Genomic DNA, 22850 nt, shown 5'->3' with positions numbered 1-22850 from the left:
ATATACAGCCGCTAGTGTTAGTACTACTACTCCGCCGGAGTGAGGGGGTAATGAGGCCGCCTGGTGCATGTCAGAAACCACACAGCCATGTTATATACAGCCGCTAGTGTTAGTACTACTACTCCGCCGGAGTGAGGGGGTAATGAGGCCGCCTGGTGCATGTCAGAAACCACACAGCCATGTTATATACAGCCGCTAGTGTTAGTACTACTACTCCGCCGGAGTGAGGGGGTAATGAGGCCGCCTGGTGCATGTCAGAAACCACACAGCCATGTTATATACAGCCGCTAGTGTTAGTACTACTACTCCGCCGGAGTGAGGGGGTAATGAGGCCGCCTGGTGCATGTCAGAAACCACACAGCCATGTTATATACAGCCGCTAGTGTTAGTACTACTACTCCGCCGGAGTGAGGGGGTAATGAGGCCGCCTGGTGCATGTCAGAAACCACACAGCCATGTTATATACAGCCGCTAGTGTTAGTACTACTACTCCGCCGGAGTGAGGGGGTAATGAGGCCGCCTGGTGCATGTCAGAAACCACACAGCCATGTTATATACAGCCGCTAGTGTTAGTACTACTACTCCGCCGGAGTGAGGGGGTAATGAGGCCGCCTGGTGCATGTCAGAAACCACACAGCCATGTTATATACAGCCGCTAGTGTTAGTACTACTACTCCGCCGGAGTGAGGGGGTAATGAGGCCGCCTGGTGCATGTCAGAAACCACACAGCCATGTTATATACAGCCGCTAGTGTTAGTACTACTACTCCGCCGGAGTGAGGGGGTAATGAGGCCGCCTGGTGCATGTCAGAAACCACACAGCCATGTTATATACAGCCGCTAGTGTTAGTACTACTACTCCGCCGGAGTGAGGGGGTAATGAGGCCGCCTGGTGCATGTCAGAAACCACACAGCCATGTTATATACAGCCGCTAGTGTTAGTACTACTACTCCGCCGGAGTGAGGGGGTAATGAGGCCGCCTGGTGCATGTCAGAAACCACACAGCCATGTTATATACAGCCGCTAGTGTTAGTACTACTACTCCGCCGGAGTGAGGGGGTAATGAGGCCGCCTGGTGCATGTCAGAAACCACACAGCCATGTTATATACAGCCGCTAGTGTTAGTACTACTACTCCGCCGGAGTGAGGGGGTAATGAGGCCGCCTGGTGCATGTCAGAAACCACACAGCCATGTTATATACAGCCGCTAGTGTTAGTACTACTACTCCGCCGGAGTGAGGGGGTAATGAGGCCGCCTGGTGCATGTCAGAAACCACACAGCCATGTTATATACAGCCGCTAGTGTTAGTACTACTACTCCGCCGGAGTGAGGGGGTAATGAGGCCGCCTGGTGCATGTCAGAAACCACACAGCCATGTTATATACAGCCGCTAGTGTTAGTACTACTACTCCGCCGGAGTGAGGGGGTAATGAGGCCGCCTGGTGCATGTCAGAAACCACACAGCCATGTTATATACAGCCGCTAGTGTTAGTACTACTACTCCGCCGGAGTGAGGGGGTAATGAGGCCGCCTGGTGCATGTCAGAAACCACACAGCCATGTTATATACAGCCGCTAGTGTTAGTACTACTACTCCGCCGGAGTGAGGGGGTAATGAGGCCGCCTGGTGCATGTCAGAAACCACACAGCCATGTTATATACAGCCGCTAGTGTTAGTACCTACTACTCCGCCGGAGTGAGGGGGTAATGAGGCCGCCTGGTGCATGTCAGAAACCACACAGCCATGTTATATACAGCCGCTAGTGTTAGTACTACTACTCCGCCGGAGTGAGGGGGTAATGAGGCCGCCTGGTGCATGTCAGAAACCACACAGCCATGTTATATACAGCCGCTAGTGTTAGTACTACTACTCCGCCGGAGTGAGGGGGTAATGAGGCCGCCTGGTGCATGTCAGAAACCACACAGCCATGTTATATACAGCCGCTAGTGTTAGTACTACTACTCCGCCGGAGTGAGGGGGTAATGAGGCCGCCTGGTGCATGTCAGAAACCACACAGCCATGTTATATACAGCCGCTAGTGTTAGTACTACTACTCCGCCGGAGTGAGGGGGTAATGAGGCCGCCTGGTGCATGTCAGAAACCACACAGCCATGTTATATACAGCCGCTAGTGTTAGTACTACTACTCCGCCGGAGTGAGGGGGTAATGAGGCCGCCTGGTGCATGTCAGAAACCACACAGCCATGTTATATACAGCCGCTAGTGTTAGTACCACTACTCCGCCGGAGTGAGGGGGTAATGAGGCCGCCTGGTGCATGTCAGAAACCACACAGCCATGTTATATACAGCCGCTAGTGTTAGTACTACTACTCCGCCGGAGTGAGGGGGTAATGAGGCCGCCTGGTGCATGTCAGAAACCACACAGCCATGTTATATACAGCCGCTAGTGTTAGTACTACTACTCCGCCGGAGTGAGGGGGTAATGAGGCCGCCTGGTGCATGTCAGAAACCACACAGCCATGTTATATACAGCCGCTAGTGTTAGTACTACTACTCCGCCGGAGTGAGGGGGTAATGAGGCCGCCTGGTGCATGTCAGAAACCACACAGCCATGTTATATACAGCCGCTAGTGTTAGTACTACTACTCCGCCGGAGTGAGGGGGTAATGAGGCCGCCTGGTGCATGTCAGAAACCACACAGCCATGTTATATACAGCCGCTAGTGTTAGTACTACTACTCCGCCGGAGTGAGGGGGTAATGAGGCCGCCTGGTGCATGTCAGAAACCACACAGCCATGTTATATACAGCCGCTAGTGTTAGTACTACTACTCCGCCGGAGTGAGGGGGTAATGAGGCCGCCTGGTGCATGTCAGAAACCACACAGCCATGTTATATACAGCCGCTAGTGTTAGTACTACTACTCCGCCGGAGTGAGGGGGTAATGAGGCCGCCTGGTGCATGTCAGAAACCACACAGCCATGTTATATACAGCCGCTAGTGTTAGTACTACTACTCCGCCGGAGTGAGGGGGTAATGAGGCCGCCTGGTGCATGTCAGAAACCACACAGCCATGTTATATACAGCCGCTAGTGTTAGTACTACTACTCCGCCGGAGTGAGGGGGTAATGAGGCCGCCTGGTGCATGTCAGAAACCACACAGCCATGTTATATACAGCCGCTAGTGTTAGTACTACTACTCCGCCGGAGTGAGGGGGTAATGAGGCCGCCTGGTGCATGTCAGAAACCACACAGCCATGTTATATACAGCCGCTAGTGTTAGTACTACTACTCCGCCGGAGTGAGGGGGTAATGAGGCCGCCTGGTGCATGTCAGAAACCACACAGCCATGTTATATACAGCCGCTAGTGTTGGTACTACTACTCCGCCGGAGTGAGGGGGTAATGAGGCCGCCTGGTGCATGTCAGAAACCACACAGCCATGTTATATACAGCCGCTAGTGTTAGTACTACTACTCCGCCGGAGTGAGGGGGTAATGAGGCCGCCTGGTGCATGTCAGAAACCACACAGCCATGTTATATACAGCCGCTAGTGTTAGTACTACTACTCCGCCGGAGTGAGGGGGTAATGAGGCCGCCTGGTGCATGTCAGAAACCACACAGCCATGTTATATACAGCCGCTAGTGTTAGTACTACTACTCCGCCGGAGTGAGGGGGTAATGAGGCCGCCTGGTGCATGTCAGAAACCACACAGCCATGTTATATACAGCCGCTAGTGTTAGTACTACTACTCCGCCGGAGTGAGGGGGTAATGAGGCCGCCTGGTGCATGTCAGAAACCACACAGCCATGTTATATACAGCCGCTAGTGTTAGTACTACTACTCCGCCGGAGTGAGGGGGTAATGAGGCCGCCTGGTGCATGTCAGAAACCACACAGCCATGTTATATACAGCCGCTAGTGTTAGTACTACTACTCCGCCGGAGTGAGGGGGTAATGAGGCCGCCTGGTGCATGTCAGAAACCACACAGCCATGTTATATACAGCCGCTAGTGTTAGTACTACTACTCCGCCGGAGTGAGGGGGTAATGAGGCCGCCTGGTGCATGTCAGAAACCACACAGCCATGTTATATACAGCCGCTAGTGTTAGTACTACTACTCCGCCGGAGTGAGGGGGTAATGAGGCCGCCTGGTGCATGTCAGAAACCACACAGCCATGTTATATACAGCCGCTAGTGTTAGTACTACTACTCCGCCGGAGTGAGGGGGTAATGAGGCCGCCTGGTGCATGTCAGAAACCACACAGCCATGTTATATACAGCCGCTAGTGTTAGTACTACTACTCCGCCGGAGTGAGGGGGTAATGAGGCCGCCTGGTGCATGTCAGAAACCACACAGCCATGTTATATACAGCCGCTAGTGTTAGTACTACTACTCCGCCGGAGTGAGGGGGTAATGAGGCCGCCTGGTGCATGTCAGAAACCACACAGCCATGTTATATACAGCCGCTAGTGTTAGTACTACTACTCCGCCGGAGTGAGGGGGTAATGAGGCCGCCTGGTGCATGTCAGAAACCACACAGCCATGTTATATACAGCCGCTAGTGTTAGTACTACTACTCCGCCGGAGTGAGGGGGTAATGAGGCCGCCTGGTGCATGTCAGAAACCACACAGCCATGTTATATACAGCCGCTAGTGTTAGTACTACTACTCCGCCGGAGTGAGGGGGTAATGAGGCCGCCTGGTGCATGTCAGAAACCACACAGCCATGTTATATACAGCCGCTAGTGTTAGTACTACTACTCCGCCGGAGTGAGGGGGTAATGAGGCCGCCTGGCGCATGTCAGAAACCACACAGCCATGTTATATACAGCCGCTAGTGTTAGTACTACTACTCCGCCGGAGTGAGGGGGTAATGAGGCCGCCTGGTGCATGTCAGAAACCACACAGCCATGTTATATACAGCCGCTAGTGTTAGTACCACTACTCGGCCGGAGTGAGGGGGTAATGAGGCCGCCTGGTGCATGTCAGAAACCACACAGCCATGTTATATACAGCCGCTAGTGTTAGTACCACTACTCCGCCGGAGTGAGGGGGTAATGAGGCCGCCTGGTGCATGTCAGAAACCACACAGCCATGTTATATACAGCCGCTAGTGTTAGTACCACTACTCCGCCGGAGTGAGGGGGTAATGAGGCCGCCTGGTGCATGTCAGAAACCACACAGCCATGTTATATACAGCCGCTAGTGTTAGTACCACTACTCCGCCGGAGTGAGGGGGTAATGAGGCCGCCTGGTGCATGTCAGAAACCACACAGCCATGTTATATACAGCCGCTAGTGTTAGTACTACTACTCCGCCGGAGTGAGGGGGTAATGAGGCCGCCTGGTGCATGTCAGAAACCACACAGCCATGTTATATACAGCCGCTAGTGTTAGTACTACTACTCCGCCGGAGTGAGGGGGTAATGAGGCCGCCTGGTGCATGTCAGAAACCACACAGCCGTGTTATATACAGCCGCTAGTGTTAGTACTACTACTCCGCCGGAGTGAGGGGGTAATGAGGCCGCCTGGTGCATGTCAGAAACCACACAGCCATGTTATATACAGCCGCTAGTGTTAGTACCACTACTCCGCCGGAGTGAGGGGGTAATGAGGCCGCCTGGTGCATGTCAGAAACCACACAGCCATGTTATATACAGCCGCTAGTGTTAGTACCACTACTCCGCCGGAGTGAGGGGGTAATGAGGCCGCCTGGTGCATGTCAGAAACCACACAGCCATGTTATATACAGCCGCTAGTGTTAGTACCACTACTCCGCCGGAGTGAGGGGGTAATGAGGCCGCCTGGTGCATGTCAGAAACCACACAGCCATGTTATATACAGCCGCTAGTGTTAGTACTACTACTCCGCCGGAGTGAGGGGGTAATGAGGCCGCCTGGTGCATGTCAGAAACCACACAGCCATGTTATATACAGCCGCTAGTGTTAGTACTACTACTCCGCCGGAGTGAGGGGGTAATGAGGCCGCCTGGTGCATGTCAGAAACCACACAGCCATGTTATATACAGCCGCTAGTGTTAGTACTACTACTCCGCCGGAGTGAGGGGGTAATGAGGCCGCCTGGTGCATGTCAGAAACCACACAGCCATGTTATATACAGCCGCTAGTGTTAGTACTACTACTCCGCCGGAGTGAGGGGGTAATGAGGCCGCCTGGTGCATGTCAGAAACCACACAGCCATGTTATATACAGCCGCTAGTGTTAGTACTACTACTCCGCCGGAGTGAGGGGGTAATGAGGCCGCCTGGTGCATGTCAGAAACCACACAGCCATGTTATATACAGCCGCTAGTGTTAGTACTACTACTCCGCCGGAGTGAGGGGGTAATGAGGCCGCCTGGTGCATGTCAGAAACCACACAGCCATGTTATATACAGCCGCTAGTGTTAGTACTACTACTCCGCCGGAGTGAGGGGGTAATGAGGCCGCCTGGTGCATGTCAGAAACCACACAGCCATGTTATATACAGCCGCTAGTGTTAGTACTACTACTCCGCCGGAGTGAGGGGGTAATGAGGCCGCCTGGTGCATGTCAGAAACCACACAGCCATGTTATATACAGCCGCTAGTGTTAGTACTACTACTCCGCCGGAGTGAGGGGGTAATGAGGCCGCCTGGTGCATGTCAGAAACCACACAGCCATGTTATATACAGCCGCTAGTGTTAGTCCCTACTACTCCGCCGGAGTGAGGGGGTAATGAGGCCGCCTGGTGCATGTCAGAAACCACACAGCCATGTTATATACAGCCGCTAGTGTTAGTACTACTACTCCGCCGGAGTGAGGGGGTAATGAGGCCGCCTGGTGCATGTCAGAAACCACACAGCCATGTTATATACAGCCGCTAGTGTTAGTACTACTACTCCGCCGGAGTGAGGGGGTAATGAGGCCGCCTGGTGCATGTCAGAAACCACACAGCCATGTTATATACAGCCGCTAGTGTTAGTACTACTACTCCGCCGGAGTGAGGGGGTAATGAGGCCGCCTGGTGCATGTCAGAAACCACACAGCCATGTTATATACAGCCGCTAGTGTTAGTACTACTACTCCGCCGGAGTGAGGGGGTAATGAGGCCGCCTGGTGCATGTCAGAAACCACACAGCCATGTTATATACAGCCGCTAGTGTTAGTACTACTACTCCGCCGGAGTGAGGGGGTAATGAGGCCGCCTGGTGCATGTCAGAAACCACACAGCCATGTTATATACAGCCGCTAGTGTTAGTACTACTACTCCGCCGGAGTGAGGGGGTAATGAGGCCGCCTGGTGCATGTCAGAAACCACACAGCCATGTTATATACAGCCGCTAGTGTTAGTACTACTACTCCGCCGGAGTGAGGGGGTAATGAGGCCGCCTGGTGCATGTCAGAAACCACACAGCCATGTTATATACAGCCACTAGTGTTAGTACTACTACTCCGCCGGAGTGAGGGGGTAATGAGGCCGCCTGGTGCATGTCAGAAACCACACAGCCATGTTATATACAGCCGCTAGTGTTAGTACTACTACTCCGCCGGAGTGAGGGGGTAATGAGGCCGCCTGGTGCATGTCAGAAACCACACAGCCATGTTATATACAGCCGCTAGTGTTAGTACTACTACTCCGCCGGAGTGAGGGGGTAATGAGGCCGCCTGGTGCATGTCAGAAACCACACAGCCATGTTATATACAGCCGCTAGTGTTAGTACTACTACTCCGCCGGAGTGAGGGGGTAATGAGGCCGCCTGGTGCATGTCAGAAACCACACAGCCATGTTATATACAGCCGCTAGTGTTAGTACCACTACTCCGCCGGAGTGAGGGGGTAATGAGGCCGCCTGGTGCATGTCAGAAACCACACAGCCATGTTATATACAGCCGCTAGTGTTAGTACTACTACTCCGCCGGAGTGAGGGGGTAATGAGGCCGCCTGGTGCATGTCAGAAACCACACAGCCATGTTATATACAGCCGCTAGTGTTAGTACTACTACTCCGCCGGAGTGAGGGGGTAATGAGGCCGCCTGGTGCATGTCAGAAACCACACAGCCATGTTATATACAGCCGCTAGTGTTAGTACTACTACTCCGCCGGAGTGAGGGGGTAATGAGGCCGCCTGGTGCATGTCAGAAACCACACAGCCATGTTATATACAGCCGCTAGTGTTAGTACTACTACTCCGCCGGAGTGAGGGGGTAATGAGGCCGCCTGGTGCATGTCAGAAACCACACAGCCATGTTATATACAGCCGCTAGTGTTAGTACTACTACTCCGCCGGAGTGAGGGGGTAATGAGGCCGCCTGGTGCATGTCAGAAACCACACAGCCATGTTATATACAGCCGCTAGTGTTAGTACCACTACTCCGCCGGAGTGAGGGGGTAATGAGGCCGCCTGGTGCATGTCAGAAACCACACAGCCGTGTTATATACAGCCGCTAGTGTTAGTACTACTACTCCGCCGGAGTGAGGGGGTAATGAGGCCGCCTGGTGCATGTCAGAAACCACACAGCCATGTTATATACAGCCGCTAGTGTTAGTACTACTACTCCGCCGGAGTGAGGGGGTAATGAGGCCGCCTGGTGCATGTCAGAAACCACACAGCCATGTTATATACAGCCGCTAGTGTTAGTACTACTACTCCGCCGGAGTGAGGGGGTAATGAGGCCGCCTGGTGCATGTCAGAAACCACACAGCCATGTTATATACAGCCGCTAGTGTTAGTACTACTACTCCGCCGGAGTGAGGGGGTAATGAGGCCGCCTGGTGCATGTCAGAAACCACACAGCCATGTTATATACAGCCGCTAGTGTTAGTACTACTACTCCGCCGGAGTGAGGGGGTAATGAGGCCGCCTGGTGCATGTCAGAAACCACACAGCCATGTTATATACAGCCGCTAGTGTTAGTACTACTACTCCGCCGGAGTGAGGGGGTAATGAGGCCGCCTGGTGCATGTCAGAAACCACACAGCCATGTTATATACAGCCGCTAGTGTTAGTACTACTACTCCGCCGGAGTGAGGGGGTAATGAGGCCGCCTGGTGCATGTCAGAAACCACACAGCCATGTTATATACAGCCGCTAGTGTTAGTACTACTACTCCGCCGGAGTGAGGGGGTAATGAGGCCGCCTGGTGCATGTCAGAAACCACACAGCCATGTTATATACAGCCGCTAGTGTTAGTACTACTACTCCGCCGGAGTGAGGGGGTAATGAGGCCGCCTGGTGCATGTCAGAAACCACACAGCCATGTTATATACAGCCGCTAGTGTTAGTACTACTACTCCGCCGGAGTGAGGGGGTAATGAGGCCGCCTGGTGCATGTCAGAAACCACACAGCCATGTTATATACAGCCGCTAGTGTTAGTACTACTACTCCGCCGGAGTGAGGGGGTAATGAGGCCGCCTGGTGCATGTCAGAAACCACACAGCCATGTTATATACAGCCGCTAGTGTTAGTACTACTACTCCGCCGGAGTGAGGGGGTAATGAGGCCGCCTGGTGCATGTCAGAAACCACACAGCCATGTTATATACAGCCGCTAGTGTTAGTACTACTACTCCGCCGGAGTGAGGGGGTAATGAGGCCGCCTGGTGCATGTCAGAAACCACACAGCCGTGTTATATACAGCCGCTAGTGTTAGTACTACTACTCCGCCGGAGTGAGGGGGTAATGAGGCCGCCTGGTGCATGTCAGAAACCACACAGCCATGTTATATACAGCCGCTAGTGTTAGTACCACTACTCCGCCGGAGTGAGGGGGTAATGAGGCCGCCTGGTGCATGTCAGAAACCACACAGCCATGTTATATACAGCCGCTAGTGTTAGTACCACTACTCCGCCGGAGTGAGGGGGTAATGAGGCCGCCTGGTGCATGTCAGAAACCACACAGCCATGTTATATACAGCCGCTAGTGTTAGTACCACTACTCCGCCGGAGTGAGGGGGTAATGAGGCCGCCTGGTGCATGTCAGAAACCACACAGCCATGTTATATACAGCCGCTAGTGTTAGTACCACTACTCCGCCGGAGTGAGGGGGTAATGAGGCCGCCTGGTGCATGTCAGAAACCACACAGCCATGTTATATACAGCCGCTAGTGTTAGTACCACTACTCCGCCGGAGTGAGGGGGTAATGAGGCCGCCTGGTGCATGTCAGAAACCACACAGCCATGTTATATACAGCCACTAGTGTTAGTACCACTACTCCGCCGGAGTGAGGGGGTAATGAGGCCGCCTGGTGCATGTCAGAAACCACACAGCCATGTTATATACAGCCGCTAGTGTTAGTACCACTACTCCGCCGGAGTGAGGGGGTAATGAGGCCGCCTGGTGCATGTCAGAAACCACACAGCCATGTTATATACAGCCGCTAGTGTTAGTACCACTACTCCGCCGGAGTGAGGGGGTAATGAGGCCGCCTGGTGCATGTCAGAAACCACACAGCCATGTTATATACAGCCGCTAGTGTTAGTACTACTACTCCGCCGGAGTGAGGGGGTAATGAGGCCGCCTGGTGCATGTCAGAAACCACACAGCCATGTTATATACAGCCGCTAGTGTTAGTACTACTACTCCGCCGGAGTGAGGGGGTAATGAGGCCGCCTGGTGCATGTCAGAAACCACACAGCCATGTTATATACAGCCGCTAGTGTTAGTACTACTACTCCGCCGGAGTGAGGGGGTAATGAGGCCGCCTGGTGCATGTCAGAAACCACACAGCCATGTTATATACAGCCGCTAGTGTTAGTACTACTACTCCGCCGGAGTGAGGGGGTAATGAGGCCGCCTGGTGCATGTCAGAAACCACACAGCCATGTTATATACAGCCGCTAGTGTTAGTACTACTACTCCGCCGGAGTGAGGGGGTAATGAGGCCGCCTGGTGCATGTCAGAAACCACACAGCCATGTTATATACAGCCGCTAGTGTTAGTACCACTACTCCGCCGGAGTGAGGGGGTAATGAGGCCGCCTGGTGCATGTCAGAAACCACACAGCCATGTTATATACAGCCGCTAGTGTTAGTACTACTACTCCGCCGGAGTGAGGGGGTAATGAGGCCGCCTGGTGCATGTCAGAAACCACACAGCCATGTTATATACAGCCGCTAGTGTTAGTACTACTACTCCGCCGGAGTGAGGGGGTAATGAGGCCGCCTGGTGCATGTCAGAAACCACACAGCCATGTTATATACAGCCGCTAGTGTTAGTACCACTACTCCGCCGGAGTGAGGGGGTAATGAGGCCGCCTGGTGCATGTCAGAAACCACACAGCCATGTTATATACAGCCGCTAGTGTTAGTACTACTACTCCGCCGGAGTGAGGGGGTAATGAGGCCGCCTGGTGCATGTCAGAAACCACACAGCCATGTTATATACAGCCACTAGTGTTAGTACTACTACTCCGCCGGAGTGAGGGGGTAATGAGGCCGCCTGGTGCATGTCAGAAACCACACAGCCATGTTATATACAGCCGCTAGTGTTAGTACTACTACTCCGCCGGAGTGAGGGGGTAATGAGGCCGCCTGGTGCATGTCAGAAACCACACAGCCATGTTATATACAGCCGCTAGTGTTAGTACTACTACTCCGCCGGAGTGAGGGGGTAATGAGGCCGCCTGGTGCATGTCAGAAACCACACAGCCATGTTATATACAGCCGCTAGTGTTAGTACTACTACTCCGCCGGAGTGAGGGGGTAATGAGGCCGCCTGGCGCATGTCAGAAACCACACAGCCATGTTATATACAGCCGCTAGTGTTAGTACTACTACTCCGCCGGAGTGAGGGGGTAATGAGGCCGCCTGGCACATGTCAGAAACCACACAGCCATGTTATATACAGCCACTAGTGTTAGTACTACTACTCCGCCGGAGTGAGGGGGTAATGAGGCCGCCTGGTGCATGTCAGAAACCACACAGCCATGTTATATACAGCCGCTAGTGTTAGTACCACTACTCCGCCGGAGTGAGGGGGTAATGAGGCCGCCTGGCACATGTCAGAAACCACACAGCCATGTTATCATGTTATATACAGCCGCTAGTGTTGGTACCACTACTCCGCCGGAGTGAGGGGGTAATGAGGCCGCCTGGCACATGTCAGAAACCACACAGCCATGTTATCATGTTATATACAGCCGCTAGTGTTAGTACCACTACTCCGCCGGAGTGAGGGGGTAATGAGGCCGCCTGGTGCATGTCAGAAACCACACAGCCATGTTATATACAGCCGCTAGTGTTAGTACTACTACTCCGCCGGAGTGAGGGGGTAATGAGGCCGCCTGGTGCATGTCAGAAACCACACAGCCATGTTATATACAGCCGCTAGTGTTGGTACCACTACTCCGCCGGAGTGAGGGGGTAATGAGGCCGCCTGGCACATGTCAGAAACCACACAGCCATGTTATATACAGCCACTAGTGTTAGTACCACTACTCCGCCGGAGTGAGGGGGTAATGAGGCCGCCTGGTGCATGTCAGAAACCACACAGCCATGTTATATACAGCCGCTAGTGTTAGTACTACTACTCGGCCGGAGTGAGGGGGTAATGAGGCCGCCTGGTGCATGTCAGAAACCACACAGCCATGTTATATACAGCCGCTAGTGTTAGTACTACTACTCCGCCGGAGTGAGGGGGTAATGAGGCCGCCTGGTGCATGTCAGAAACCACACAGCCGTGTTATATACAGCCGCTAGTGTTAGTACTACTACTCCGCCGGAGTGAGGGGGTAATGAGGCCGCCTGGTGCATGTCAGAAACCACACAGCCATGTTATATACAGCCGCTAGTGTTAGTACTACTACTCCGCCGGAGTGAGGGGGTAATGAGGCCGCCTGGTGCATGTCAGAAACCACACAGCCATGTTATATACAGCCGCTAGTGTTGGTACCACTACTCCGCCGGAGTGAGGGGGTAATGAGGCCGCCTGGTGCATGTCAGAAACCACACAGCCATGTTATATACAGCCACTAGTGTTAGTACTACTACTCCGCCGGAGTGAGGGGGTAATGAGGCCGCCTGGTGCATGTCAGAAACCACACAGCCATGTTATATACAGCCGCTAGTGTTAGTACCACTACTCGGCCGGAGTGAGGGGGTAATGAGGCCGCCTGGCACATGTCAGAAACCACACAGCCATGTTATATACAGCCGCTAGTGTTGGTACCACTACTCCGCCGGAGTGAGGGGGTAATGAGGCCGCCTGGTGCATGTCAGAAACCACACAGCCATGTTATATACAGCCGCTAGTGTTAGTACCACTACTCGGCCGGAGTGAGGGGGTAATGAGGCCGCCTGGCACATGTCAGAAACCACACAGCCATGTTATATACAGCCGCTAGTGTTGGTACCACTACTCCGCCGGAGTGAGGGGGTAATGAGGCCGCCTGGTGCATGTCAGAAACCACACAGCCATGTTAGATAAGGTATCTTGCATTAGTATAATTATTGCACATTGAGAGGGCAAACAAAAACATGGAGTCCTACCGGCACTCCGTCCTTGGAAAGACGTCTGGAGGCTGTAAAAAAAACAGAGCCCAGCCACAATAGGAGGGCCAGGAATAGAGTCCACAGGCATAGTGACTACATCACCTCCATCCGTGCTGCAATCTTGGCCTAGTTGGCTGTAAAAGCCTTGACCTCAAGTGAATAAGATGGCTGGGGAAGGAGAAGAGGTCAGTAGGACATAGGTCCGGAGCATCGGTGCTGTGTAGAGAAAAATGTCTGGGGGTCTAGGAGCCTTCCCTTAGAGAAAAGACGGAGGCACGGCGGTCTAACCACCATTTGCCAGAAACACGCTTCCTCAGTCCCACTGAAGGTTGGGCCTCACCACGGCCTCAATTAGATAGGACGGCTCAGATAGGAGCATGAGTTGGCGTGGCGCTGGACTGGCCCTGACAAGTGTAAGCACCACAATTGGCAAAATGGTAGTCGGTTGGACGACTGGACACACAGTTCCACCCGCTGGAAATAAAAGATGTGCTGCTTCCAGACCCACTGAAGGCCTAGTAAGGAGCAAGAGCTGCAGCCTAAAAGAGATAATGAGGCCAGGACTGGAGATAATCATGTTGGTTCAGGGCTCCGGTGTTGGAAGAAGACCAGTAGGCGGTTCTATGAGTTGTGCTTGGACGGCTGACTTCAGCGACTCCTGCTCTGACCAGCTATGTAGGGATATGGTGGCTCCTCTAGGTAACCCAATAAAGAGGAGGGACCCCAATCCCTGGGATCCCCCAGAAAGAAAAAGACTCTTGGGGGATGGGAGTCACCTGGAAAAAAAGGGGGTGCGTTGGTCATGTAGAGGAGTACCTACTTAATCCTGAAATACTCACCCCATCTTTATGGTCTTTGCACCCAGTTGTGCTAGTATGGTGGAGGGAGAGCGGACATGAACGATGGGTGACCCCATGGCTGGTGGGTGGAAGGAAGAGGGGGCTGACACTGTTTGCCGCTGCCGCTGGGGATAACAAGAAGACGCCATCATCCCTGTTTCACGCCAAAAGGGGTAAAACAATAAAAGCAGGAGGAGGCGGCCCGGCATGAGTGGGGGGTCTGCCTCCTGACTAGCGGTGCCTACAGGAGGGGTTAATGCTTTTTCTGCTTAGTGTCTCCTCCTAGTGGCAACAGCTATACCCCCGGTTTCTGTGTCCCCCCCAATAACACAAGCAGGAATGTTTTTACCACCATTTGCCGCAGTTCTGCCGGTAGCACACAGGAAACCTCACTGTGTGAATACACCCTTAAAGCGCTGGTTTCAGGCCATGTTATCCTTAACGTCTATGGTGTAATAAGGGTATGTTCACACAGTGGTATTTTCATGTGGATTCCCGACCATATTCCGCACCGAACTCTGTGCTGCTGTTTATATAGCTGCAGATTTTTCAGCAAGGATCTGAAATGATGTGGTTTAGAACCATGGGTGGTTAGACACACGCAGATGAACCCTACTGAGAGCATCAACCCATGGCCGCCCACTCACTTACGTCTGTATACTAGGTAGTCGTTTGCTGGGGGCACGTTATACGATGGGTACTGGATGTAATACGTAAATTCACTCTCAAACGTCACCGCCACCATTTCTCTCTCAGTTACAAGACGTAGCATTTCCGTCTCGTTGGAGATTCCCTCGATGGTGATTCCTGGAGGAGCAAAAAGTAAAATCGTCACGTATCTGTGACCCCCAGATGGGTGTATTTGGGGTCCTGCTGTATTATCAAAATAATTACCCCCTTTATTGCTCCAATGTGTCTACAATTTAAAAAGAAGCAACTTTACAAAGAATATTAGTTGTAGGCCTCTGTGTCTCCACGGTAACAGACTACATAAATCCCCTGCGTAGTCTGATTCTGTATGTGAGGAAGAAGGTGTATGACTGCAGCATCAGACTACACAGGCTTTGTTTGTTGTCTGTTACCATGGTGACGTGCAGTCCGGCCTAGGAGCTGTAGACACAAAACGGTAGCATACAGTCAGGTCCATAAATATTGGGACATGGACACAATTCTAACATTTTTGGCTCTGTACACCACCACAATGGATTTGAAATGAAACAAACAAGATGTGCTTTACCTGCAGACTGTCAGCTTTAGTTTGAGGGGATTTACATTCAAATCAGGTGAACGGTGCAGGAATTACAGCAGTTTGTATATGTGCCTCCTACTTGTTAAGGGACCAAAAGTAATGGGACAGAATAATAATCCTAAATCAAACTTTCCCTTTTTAATACTTGGTTGCAAATCCTTTGCAGTCAATTACAGCCTGAAGTCTGGAACGCATAGACATCACCAGACGCTGGGTTTCATCCCTGGTGATGCTCTGCCAGGCCTCTACTGCAACTGTCTTCAGGTCCTGCTTGTTCTTGGGGCATTTTCCCTTCAGTTTTGTCTCCATCAAGTGAAATGCTCAATCGGATTCAGGTCCGGTGATTGACTCGGCCATTGCAGAACATTCCACTTCTTTCCCTTAAAAAACTCTTTGGTTGCTTTTGCAGTATGCTTTGGGTCATTGTCCATCTGCACTGTGAAGCGCCGTCCAATGAGTTCTGAAGCATTTGGCTGAATAGGAGTAGATAATATTCCCGAAACACTTCAGAATTCATCCTGCTGCTTTTGTCAGCAGTCACATCATCAATAAATACAAGAGAACCAGTTCCATTGGCAGCCATACATGCCCACGCCATGACACTACCACCACCATGCTTCACTGATGAGGTGGTATGCTTAGGATCATGAGCAGTTCCTTTCCTTCTCCATACTCTTCTCTTCCTATCACTCTGGTACAAGTTGATCTTGGTCTCATCTGTCCATAGGATGTTGTTCCAGAACTGTGAAGGCTTTTTTAGATGTCGTTTGGCAAACTCTAACCTGGCCTTCCTGTTTTTGAGGCTCACCAATGGTTTCCATCTTGTGGTGAACCCTCTGTATTCACTCTGGTGAAGTCTTCTCCTGATTGTTGACTTTGACACACTTACACCTACCTCCTGGAGAGTGTTCTTGATCTGGCCAACTGTTGTGAAGGGTGTTTTCTTCACCAGGGAAAGAATTCTTCGCTCATCCACCACAGTTGTTTTCCGTGGTCTTCCAGGTCTTTTGGTGTTGCTGAGCTCACCGGTGCGTTCCTTCTTTTTAAGAATGTTCCAAACAGTTGTTTTGGCCAGGCCTAATGTTTTTTCTATCTCTCTGATGGGTTTGTTGTGTTTTTTCAGCCTAATGATGGCTTGCTTCACTGATAGTGACAGCTCGTTGGATCTCATCTTGAGAGTTGACAGAAACAGATTCCAAATGCAAATAGCAGACTGGAAATGACCTCTGGACCTTTTATCTGCTCATTGTAATTGGGATAATGAGGGAGTAACACATACCTGGCCATGGAACAGCCGAGAAGACAATTGTCCCATTACTTTTGGACCCTTAACAAGTGGGAGGCACATATGCAAACTGCTGTAATTCCTGCACCGTTCACCAGATTTGGATGTAAATGCCTCAAATTAAAGCGGACAGTCTGCAGGTAAATCACATCTTGTTCATTTCATTTCACATCCATTGTGATGGTGTATAGAGCCAAAAATGTTAGAATTGTGTCCATGTCCCAATATTTATGGACCTGACTGTATTTCTGTAGAAGGTACACAACAGATATAGAAATGCCAGAAAAGATGGACATAGCGCTTAAAGAGGTTCTGCACTTTGTTTAAACTGGTGATCTATCCAGAGCCGATCAGCTGTCTGAGAATGTAGTGGCGCTCCAGCAGCGCCGCGGCCTTCTCACTGTTTACCGCTGGCCGAGTGACGTCACGACTAGTATCACTGGCCTGGGCGCGGCTAGGCTCCGTTCCCTTGAATGGAGCTTAGCCCCGCCCAGGCCAGTTGATACAAGTCGTGACATCACTCGGCCAGCGGTAAACAGTGAGAAGGCCGCGGCGCTGCTGCCTTCTCAAACAGCTGATCGGCGGGGGTCCCGGGTGTTGGACCCCCGCCGATCAGATGCTGATGATCTATCCAGAGGATAGATCATCAGTTTGAACAAAGTGCAGAACCCCTTTAAAGGGGAACTCCACCATGAAGCTTCCATCACCATTACCTGGCATTCTGCCGCTCTTGTGAACTTTCTGCATGATCTTGTGGGCAGCAGATGACTTTAGGCTGTATCCGACAACAACATCTGTGATGTTAAACTTATCCAAGCGCCCGAGGTCGGCTGCCGGCGACAGATATGGCATCCTTGTATCCTCCAGGCTGGAAGTGAAGAAAAACAAGAGCAGCACAAACGCCAAGTGCTGGAGCCATTCCTGTCCCGGGAGAGAGGAGATCATCAGTGGCTATAGGGATGATACATCTACTAATGTACACTGCCTGCCACTTCTGCATGCGCTGTCCTGTTTCTGCCTGTGTGTGTCAGTCTTCACCGTTATTCCAACATTCTACTCATGAATACAAAGGGTGCTGCAAATGAGAGAGTTGTTGGTAATGTGTACCCATGACATATAAGGGCTCATGCACACAGGTTTTTTTGGTCAGCATTTTTTGCGGGTCGGATGCAGGCCCATTCACTTTAATGGGGACATACAGTACAGACCAAAAGTTTGGACACACCTTCTCATTCAAAGAGTTTTCTTTTTTTTCATGACTATGAAAATTGTAGATTCACACTGAAGGCATCAAAACTATGAATTAACACATGTGGAATTATATACATAACAAACAAGTGTGAAACAACTGAAAATATGTCATATTCTAGGTTCTTCAAAGTAGCCACCTTTTGCTTTGATTACTGCTTTGCACACTCTTGGCATTCTCTTGATGAGCTTCAAGAGGTAGTCCCCTGAAATGGTCTTCACTTCACAGGTGTGCCCTGTCAGGTTTAATAAGTGGGATTTCTTGCCTTATAAATGGGGTTGGGACCATCAGTGGCGTTGAGGAGAAGTCAGGTGGATACACAGCTGATAGTCCTACTGAATAGACTGTTAGAATTTGTATTATGGCAAGAAAAAAGCAGCTAAGTAAAGAAAAACGAGTGGCCATCATTACTTTAAGAAATTAAGGTCAGTCAGTCAGCCGAAAAATTGGGAAAACTTTGAAAGTAAGGGCTATTTGACCATGAAGGAGAGTGATGGGGTGCTGCGCCAGATGACCTCGCCTCCACAGTCACCGGACCTGAACCCAATCGAGATGGTTTGGGGTGAGCTGGACCGCAGAGTGAAGGCAAAAGGGCCAACAAGTGCTAAGCATCTCTGGGAACTCCTTCAAGACCATGTTGGAAGACCATTTCAGGGGACTACCTCTTGAAGCTCATCAAGAGAATGCCAAGAGTGTGCAAAGCAGTAATCAAAGCAAAAGGTGGCTACTTTGAAGAACCTAGAATATGACATATTTTCAGTTGTTTCACACTTGTTTGTTATGTATATAATTCCACATGTGTTAATTCATAGTTTTGATGCCTTCATAGTCATGAAAATAAAGAAAACTCTTTGAATGAGAAGGTGTGTCCAAACTTTTGGTCTGTACTGTATGTGCTGTCCGCATCCGTGGCCTCGCATAAAAATCTAGAGCATGCCCTAATCCTGACAAGGATAGAACTGTTCTATTAGGGGCCGGCCGTTCAGTTCGACAAAATGCGAAATGTACACGGCCGGTATCCGAAGGCTGTGATTATCATCAGAACCAACGCTTCATCTGTGGCTGCGATCTATGGGGGTCCTGGGATGGATCTGTAGGGTTCAGCATGCACCCGGGCACAGCTCAGAAATGTCCAGGTCATGCCACCTCAGGGTAGGAAATCTCTTAATTCTGCTGACTACACAACAAATCTGCTGCACCCGTTTACACACAGACAGCGGCCGCATTGTGCTCCCAGAGCCTGACAACTTGCCAGAACCGTATGCCACTTCCTCCTCCATTTCAGCAGAAGATTCTTCCAAAGAAGAGCAAAGGTCTGCGACCACAGGCTGGCGTCTCTCCGCATCTCCACGCTCATCTAGAAAAAAACATGTTAAAGGATAACTCCATCCACAATGCCGACAACCTGCCCCTACATCATGTCTGAGAGGTTGTCACAGCCCCGCCCCCCATTACTGACATTACTGATATAATTACATTGTGATAGACATGAGATCCACACACCTTATGTAGTGCCCTGGAGCAAGGGTACCTTGGACTATGGACATTTGCACTTACTGTTACTACACAATGCCAGTTAACTAGTTAGGGTTAACTAGCACTGTGATTTCTGCTGTTTTGTGCACTTATATGGTTTTATATTGTTGAGCTGCCTTTCATATATTTATTGCAATATATCCTGTTTCTTTTGAACTGGAATTGCACTGAAAGGGTTAATGCACAACAAGCTCAGGCTAGTTTCACACTTGTGGCAAAGAATTCTGTAAGGCTGTTCCGGCAGATAACAGCCTGCCGAAGTTCTCCAGATCTGGCATAGCAGTTGTTGCATGCCTGCCCAATCCCATTGACTATAACGGGTCATGGCGGGGATCTGGTCGCAAATATGTCTGGATTTGGTCAGACAAAAAAACGTTACAGGCTATTACACCAGGCTGTTCTCTGCTGGACCAGCCTGCCAGATTTCTCTGCTGCAAGTGTGAAAGTAGCCTAATATTGAGAGACTTTGGGACTTTCCAGCCTGTGCACTGAGAAGCTAGTACATTTCCACAGATACCATAGGGCACTATGCAGAGCTGAGGTTTGAAAGGAAAAAAAAACACAGTGACCTTTTCACACACAGGTTTAGTCGATCCCATTGACTTGGTTAGGGAACAGTACAAGTCTATGGCAGCAGTGAACTGCAACATTGTTTCTTTTAGGCTGTGCATCTCTAGCTTAACCTCTCCTACTAGAAGGTTCTGAATCAGTTAGAAACAGTATAAAAGCACAGTCAGAGCTCCTAGAGGTCTACAGATAGTGTTTAGAAGAGACTCTGCCAGACTGCACAAGTGACCAGAAGAAGATGCTGAGATGAGGATACCCTGCCGGACGACTGAGCTGAAGACCCTGTGCCACAAGCCCTTTGGCCAGGATATCAGCCTTCAAAAAAAGAGAGGGACAGCTAGCTCAGGCCTTTTCTCAACACAGAACCATCTTCTGCCCGGGAGGAGACTGGTGAAGCCATTTCAGTGCCTTGCCTGTTTCTTTTTGCACTTGAGTTCCTCCAGTAAAGAAGCACACTGGTTTACTGCAGACCCTGACTCTGAAGATATTTCCCATTGGGGTGCACCACGTCTTACCATCCCTTCCAGAGAGCAGCAACACATGGTGACACCTCAACGGTGTCTGGGGGACAGAGCGTAACTGTGGGACACCCCAAACCCGGTCACTGCACTTATCAGACATGGGATCCACACACCTTATACTACAGGAACATCTATTCATCTATTACTGCTGACAACCTGCCTGTATATCCTGTCTGAGAGGTAGTCACAGCTCCGCCCCCTGCTGATGACATCACTGATATAATGACATGTGATCAGACATGAGATCCACACACCTTATACTACAGGAACATCTATTCATCTATTACTGCTGACAACCTGCCTGTATATCCTGTCTGAGAGGTTGTCACAGCCCCGCCCCCTGCTGATGACATCACTGATATAATGACATGTGATCAGACATGAGATCCACACTCCTTATACTACAGGAACATCTATTCATCTATTACTGCTGACAACCTGCCTGTATATCCTGTCTGAGAGGTAGTCACAGCCCCGCCCCCTGCTGATGACATCACTGATATAATGACATGTGATCAGACATGAGATCCACACACCTTATACTACAGGAACATCTATTCATCTATTACTGCTGACAACCTGCCTGTATATCCTGTCTGAGAGGTAGTCACAGCCCCGCCCCCTGCTGATGACATCACTGATATAATGACATGTGATCAGACATGAGATCCACACACCTTATACTACAGGAACATCTATTCATCTATTACTGCTGACAACCTGCCTGTATATCCTGTCTGAGAGGTTGTCACAGCCCCGCCCCCTGCTGATGACATCACTGATATAATGACATGTGATCAGACATGAGATCCACACACCTTATACTACAGGAACATCTATTACTGCTGACAACCTGCCTGTATATCATGTCTGAGAGGTTGTCACAGCCCCGCCCCCTGCTGATGACATCACTGATATAATGACATGTGATCAGACATGAGATCCACACACCTTATACTACAGGAACATCTATTCATCTATTACTGCTGACAACCTGCCTGTATATCCTGTCTGAGAGGTTGTCACAGCCCTGCCCCCTGCTGATGACATCACTGATATAATGACATGTGATCAGACATGGGATCCACACTCCTTATACTACAGGAACATCTATTCATCTATTACTGCTGACAACCTGCCTGTATATCCTGTCTGAGAGGTTGTCACAGCCCCGCCCCTGCTGATGACATCACTGATATAATGACATGTGATCAGACATGGGATCCACACTCCTTATACTACAGGAACATCTATTCATCTATTACTGCTGACAACCTGCCTGTATATCCTGTCTGAGAGGTAGTCACAGCCCCGCCCCCTGCTGATGACATCACTGATATAATGACATGTGATCAGACATGAGATCCACACTCCTTATACTACAGGAACATCTATTCATCTATTACTGCTGACAACCTGCCTGTATATCCTGTCTGAGAGGTTGTCACAGCCCTGCCCTCTGCTGATGACATCACTGATATAATGACATGTGATCAGACATGAGATCCACACTCCTTATACTACAGGAACATCTATTCATCTATTACTGCTGACAACCTGCCTGTATATCCTGTCTGAGAGGTAGTCACAGCCCCGCCCCCTGCTGATGACATCACTGATATAATGACATGTGATCAGACATGAGATCCACACACCTTATACTACAGGAACATCTATTCATCTATTACTGCTGACAACCTGCCTGTATATCCTGTCTGAGAGGTTGTCACAGCCCCGCCCCCTGCTGATGACATCACTGATATAATGACATGTGATCAGGCATGAGATCCACACACCTTATACTACAGGAACATCTATTCATCTATTACTGCTGACAACCTGCCTGTATATCCTGTCTGAGAGGTTGTCACAGCCCCGCCCCCTGCTGATGACATCACTGATATAATGACATGTGATCAGACATGGGATCCACACTCCTTATACTAGAGTAACATCTATTCATCTATTACTGCTGACAACCTGCCTGTATATCCTGTCTGAGAGGTAGTCACAGCCCCGCCCCCTGCTGATGACATCACTGATATAAGGACATGTGATCAGACATGAGATCCACACACCTTATACTACAGGAACATCTATTCATCTATTACTGCTGACAACCTGCCTGTATATCCTGTCTGAGAGGTTGTCACAGCCCCGCCCCCTGCTGATGAC

At 50.6% G+C, this 22850-nt stretch overlaps 1 protein-coding gene across 2 annotated transcripts in view; it reads right to left on the bottom strand.

Annotated features, from left to right (window-relative positions):
- LOC121004805 (ABC-type organic anion transporter ABCA8-like) overlaps positions 1-22850 on the bottom strand; it is a 525268-nt gene that overhangs the window by 156439 nt on the left and 345979 nt on the right. The window contains exons 2-4 of one of the 2 annotated variants that reach the window (XM_040437167.1): positions 19304-19408; positions 17516-17723; positions 14920-15075 (exon numbers count right to left, since the gene is read on the bottom strand). The exons of the other annotated variant lie outside the window; for it this stretch is intronic. Coding sequence (XP_040293101.1) covers positions 14920-15075; positions 17516-17723; positions 19304-19408 — 469 coding nt within the window. The remainder of the gene's footprint in view (positions 1-14919; positions 15076-17515; positions 17724-19303; positions 19409-22850) is intronic. 2 annotated transcript variants of the gene reach the window in all.

This window comes from Bufo bufo, chromosome 6 (assembly GCF_905171765.1).
Source record: "Bufo bufo chromosome 6, aBufBuf1.1, whole genome shotgun sequence".
Classification (NCBI taxonomy): Eukaryota; Metazoa; Chordata; class Amphibia; order Anura; family Bufonidae; genus Bufo; species Bufo bufo.
Note: the sequence above shows the minus strand (reverse complement) of the source record. Positions and strands in the feature narration are given on the sequence as shown.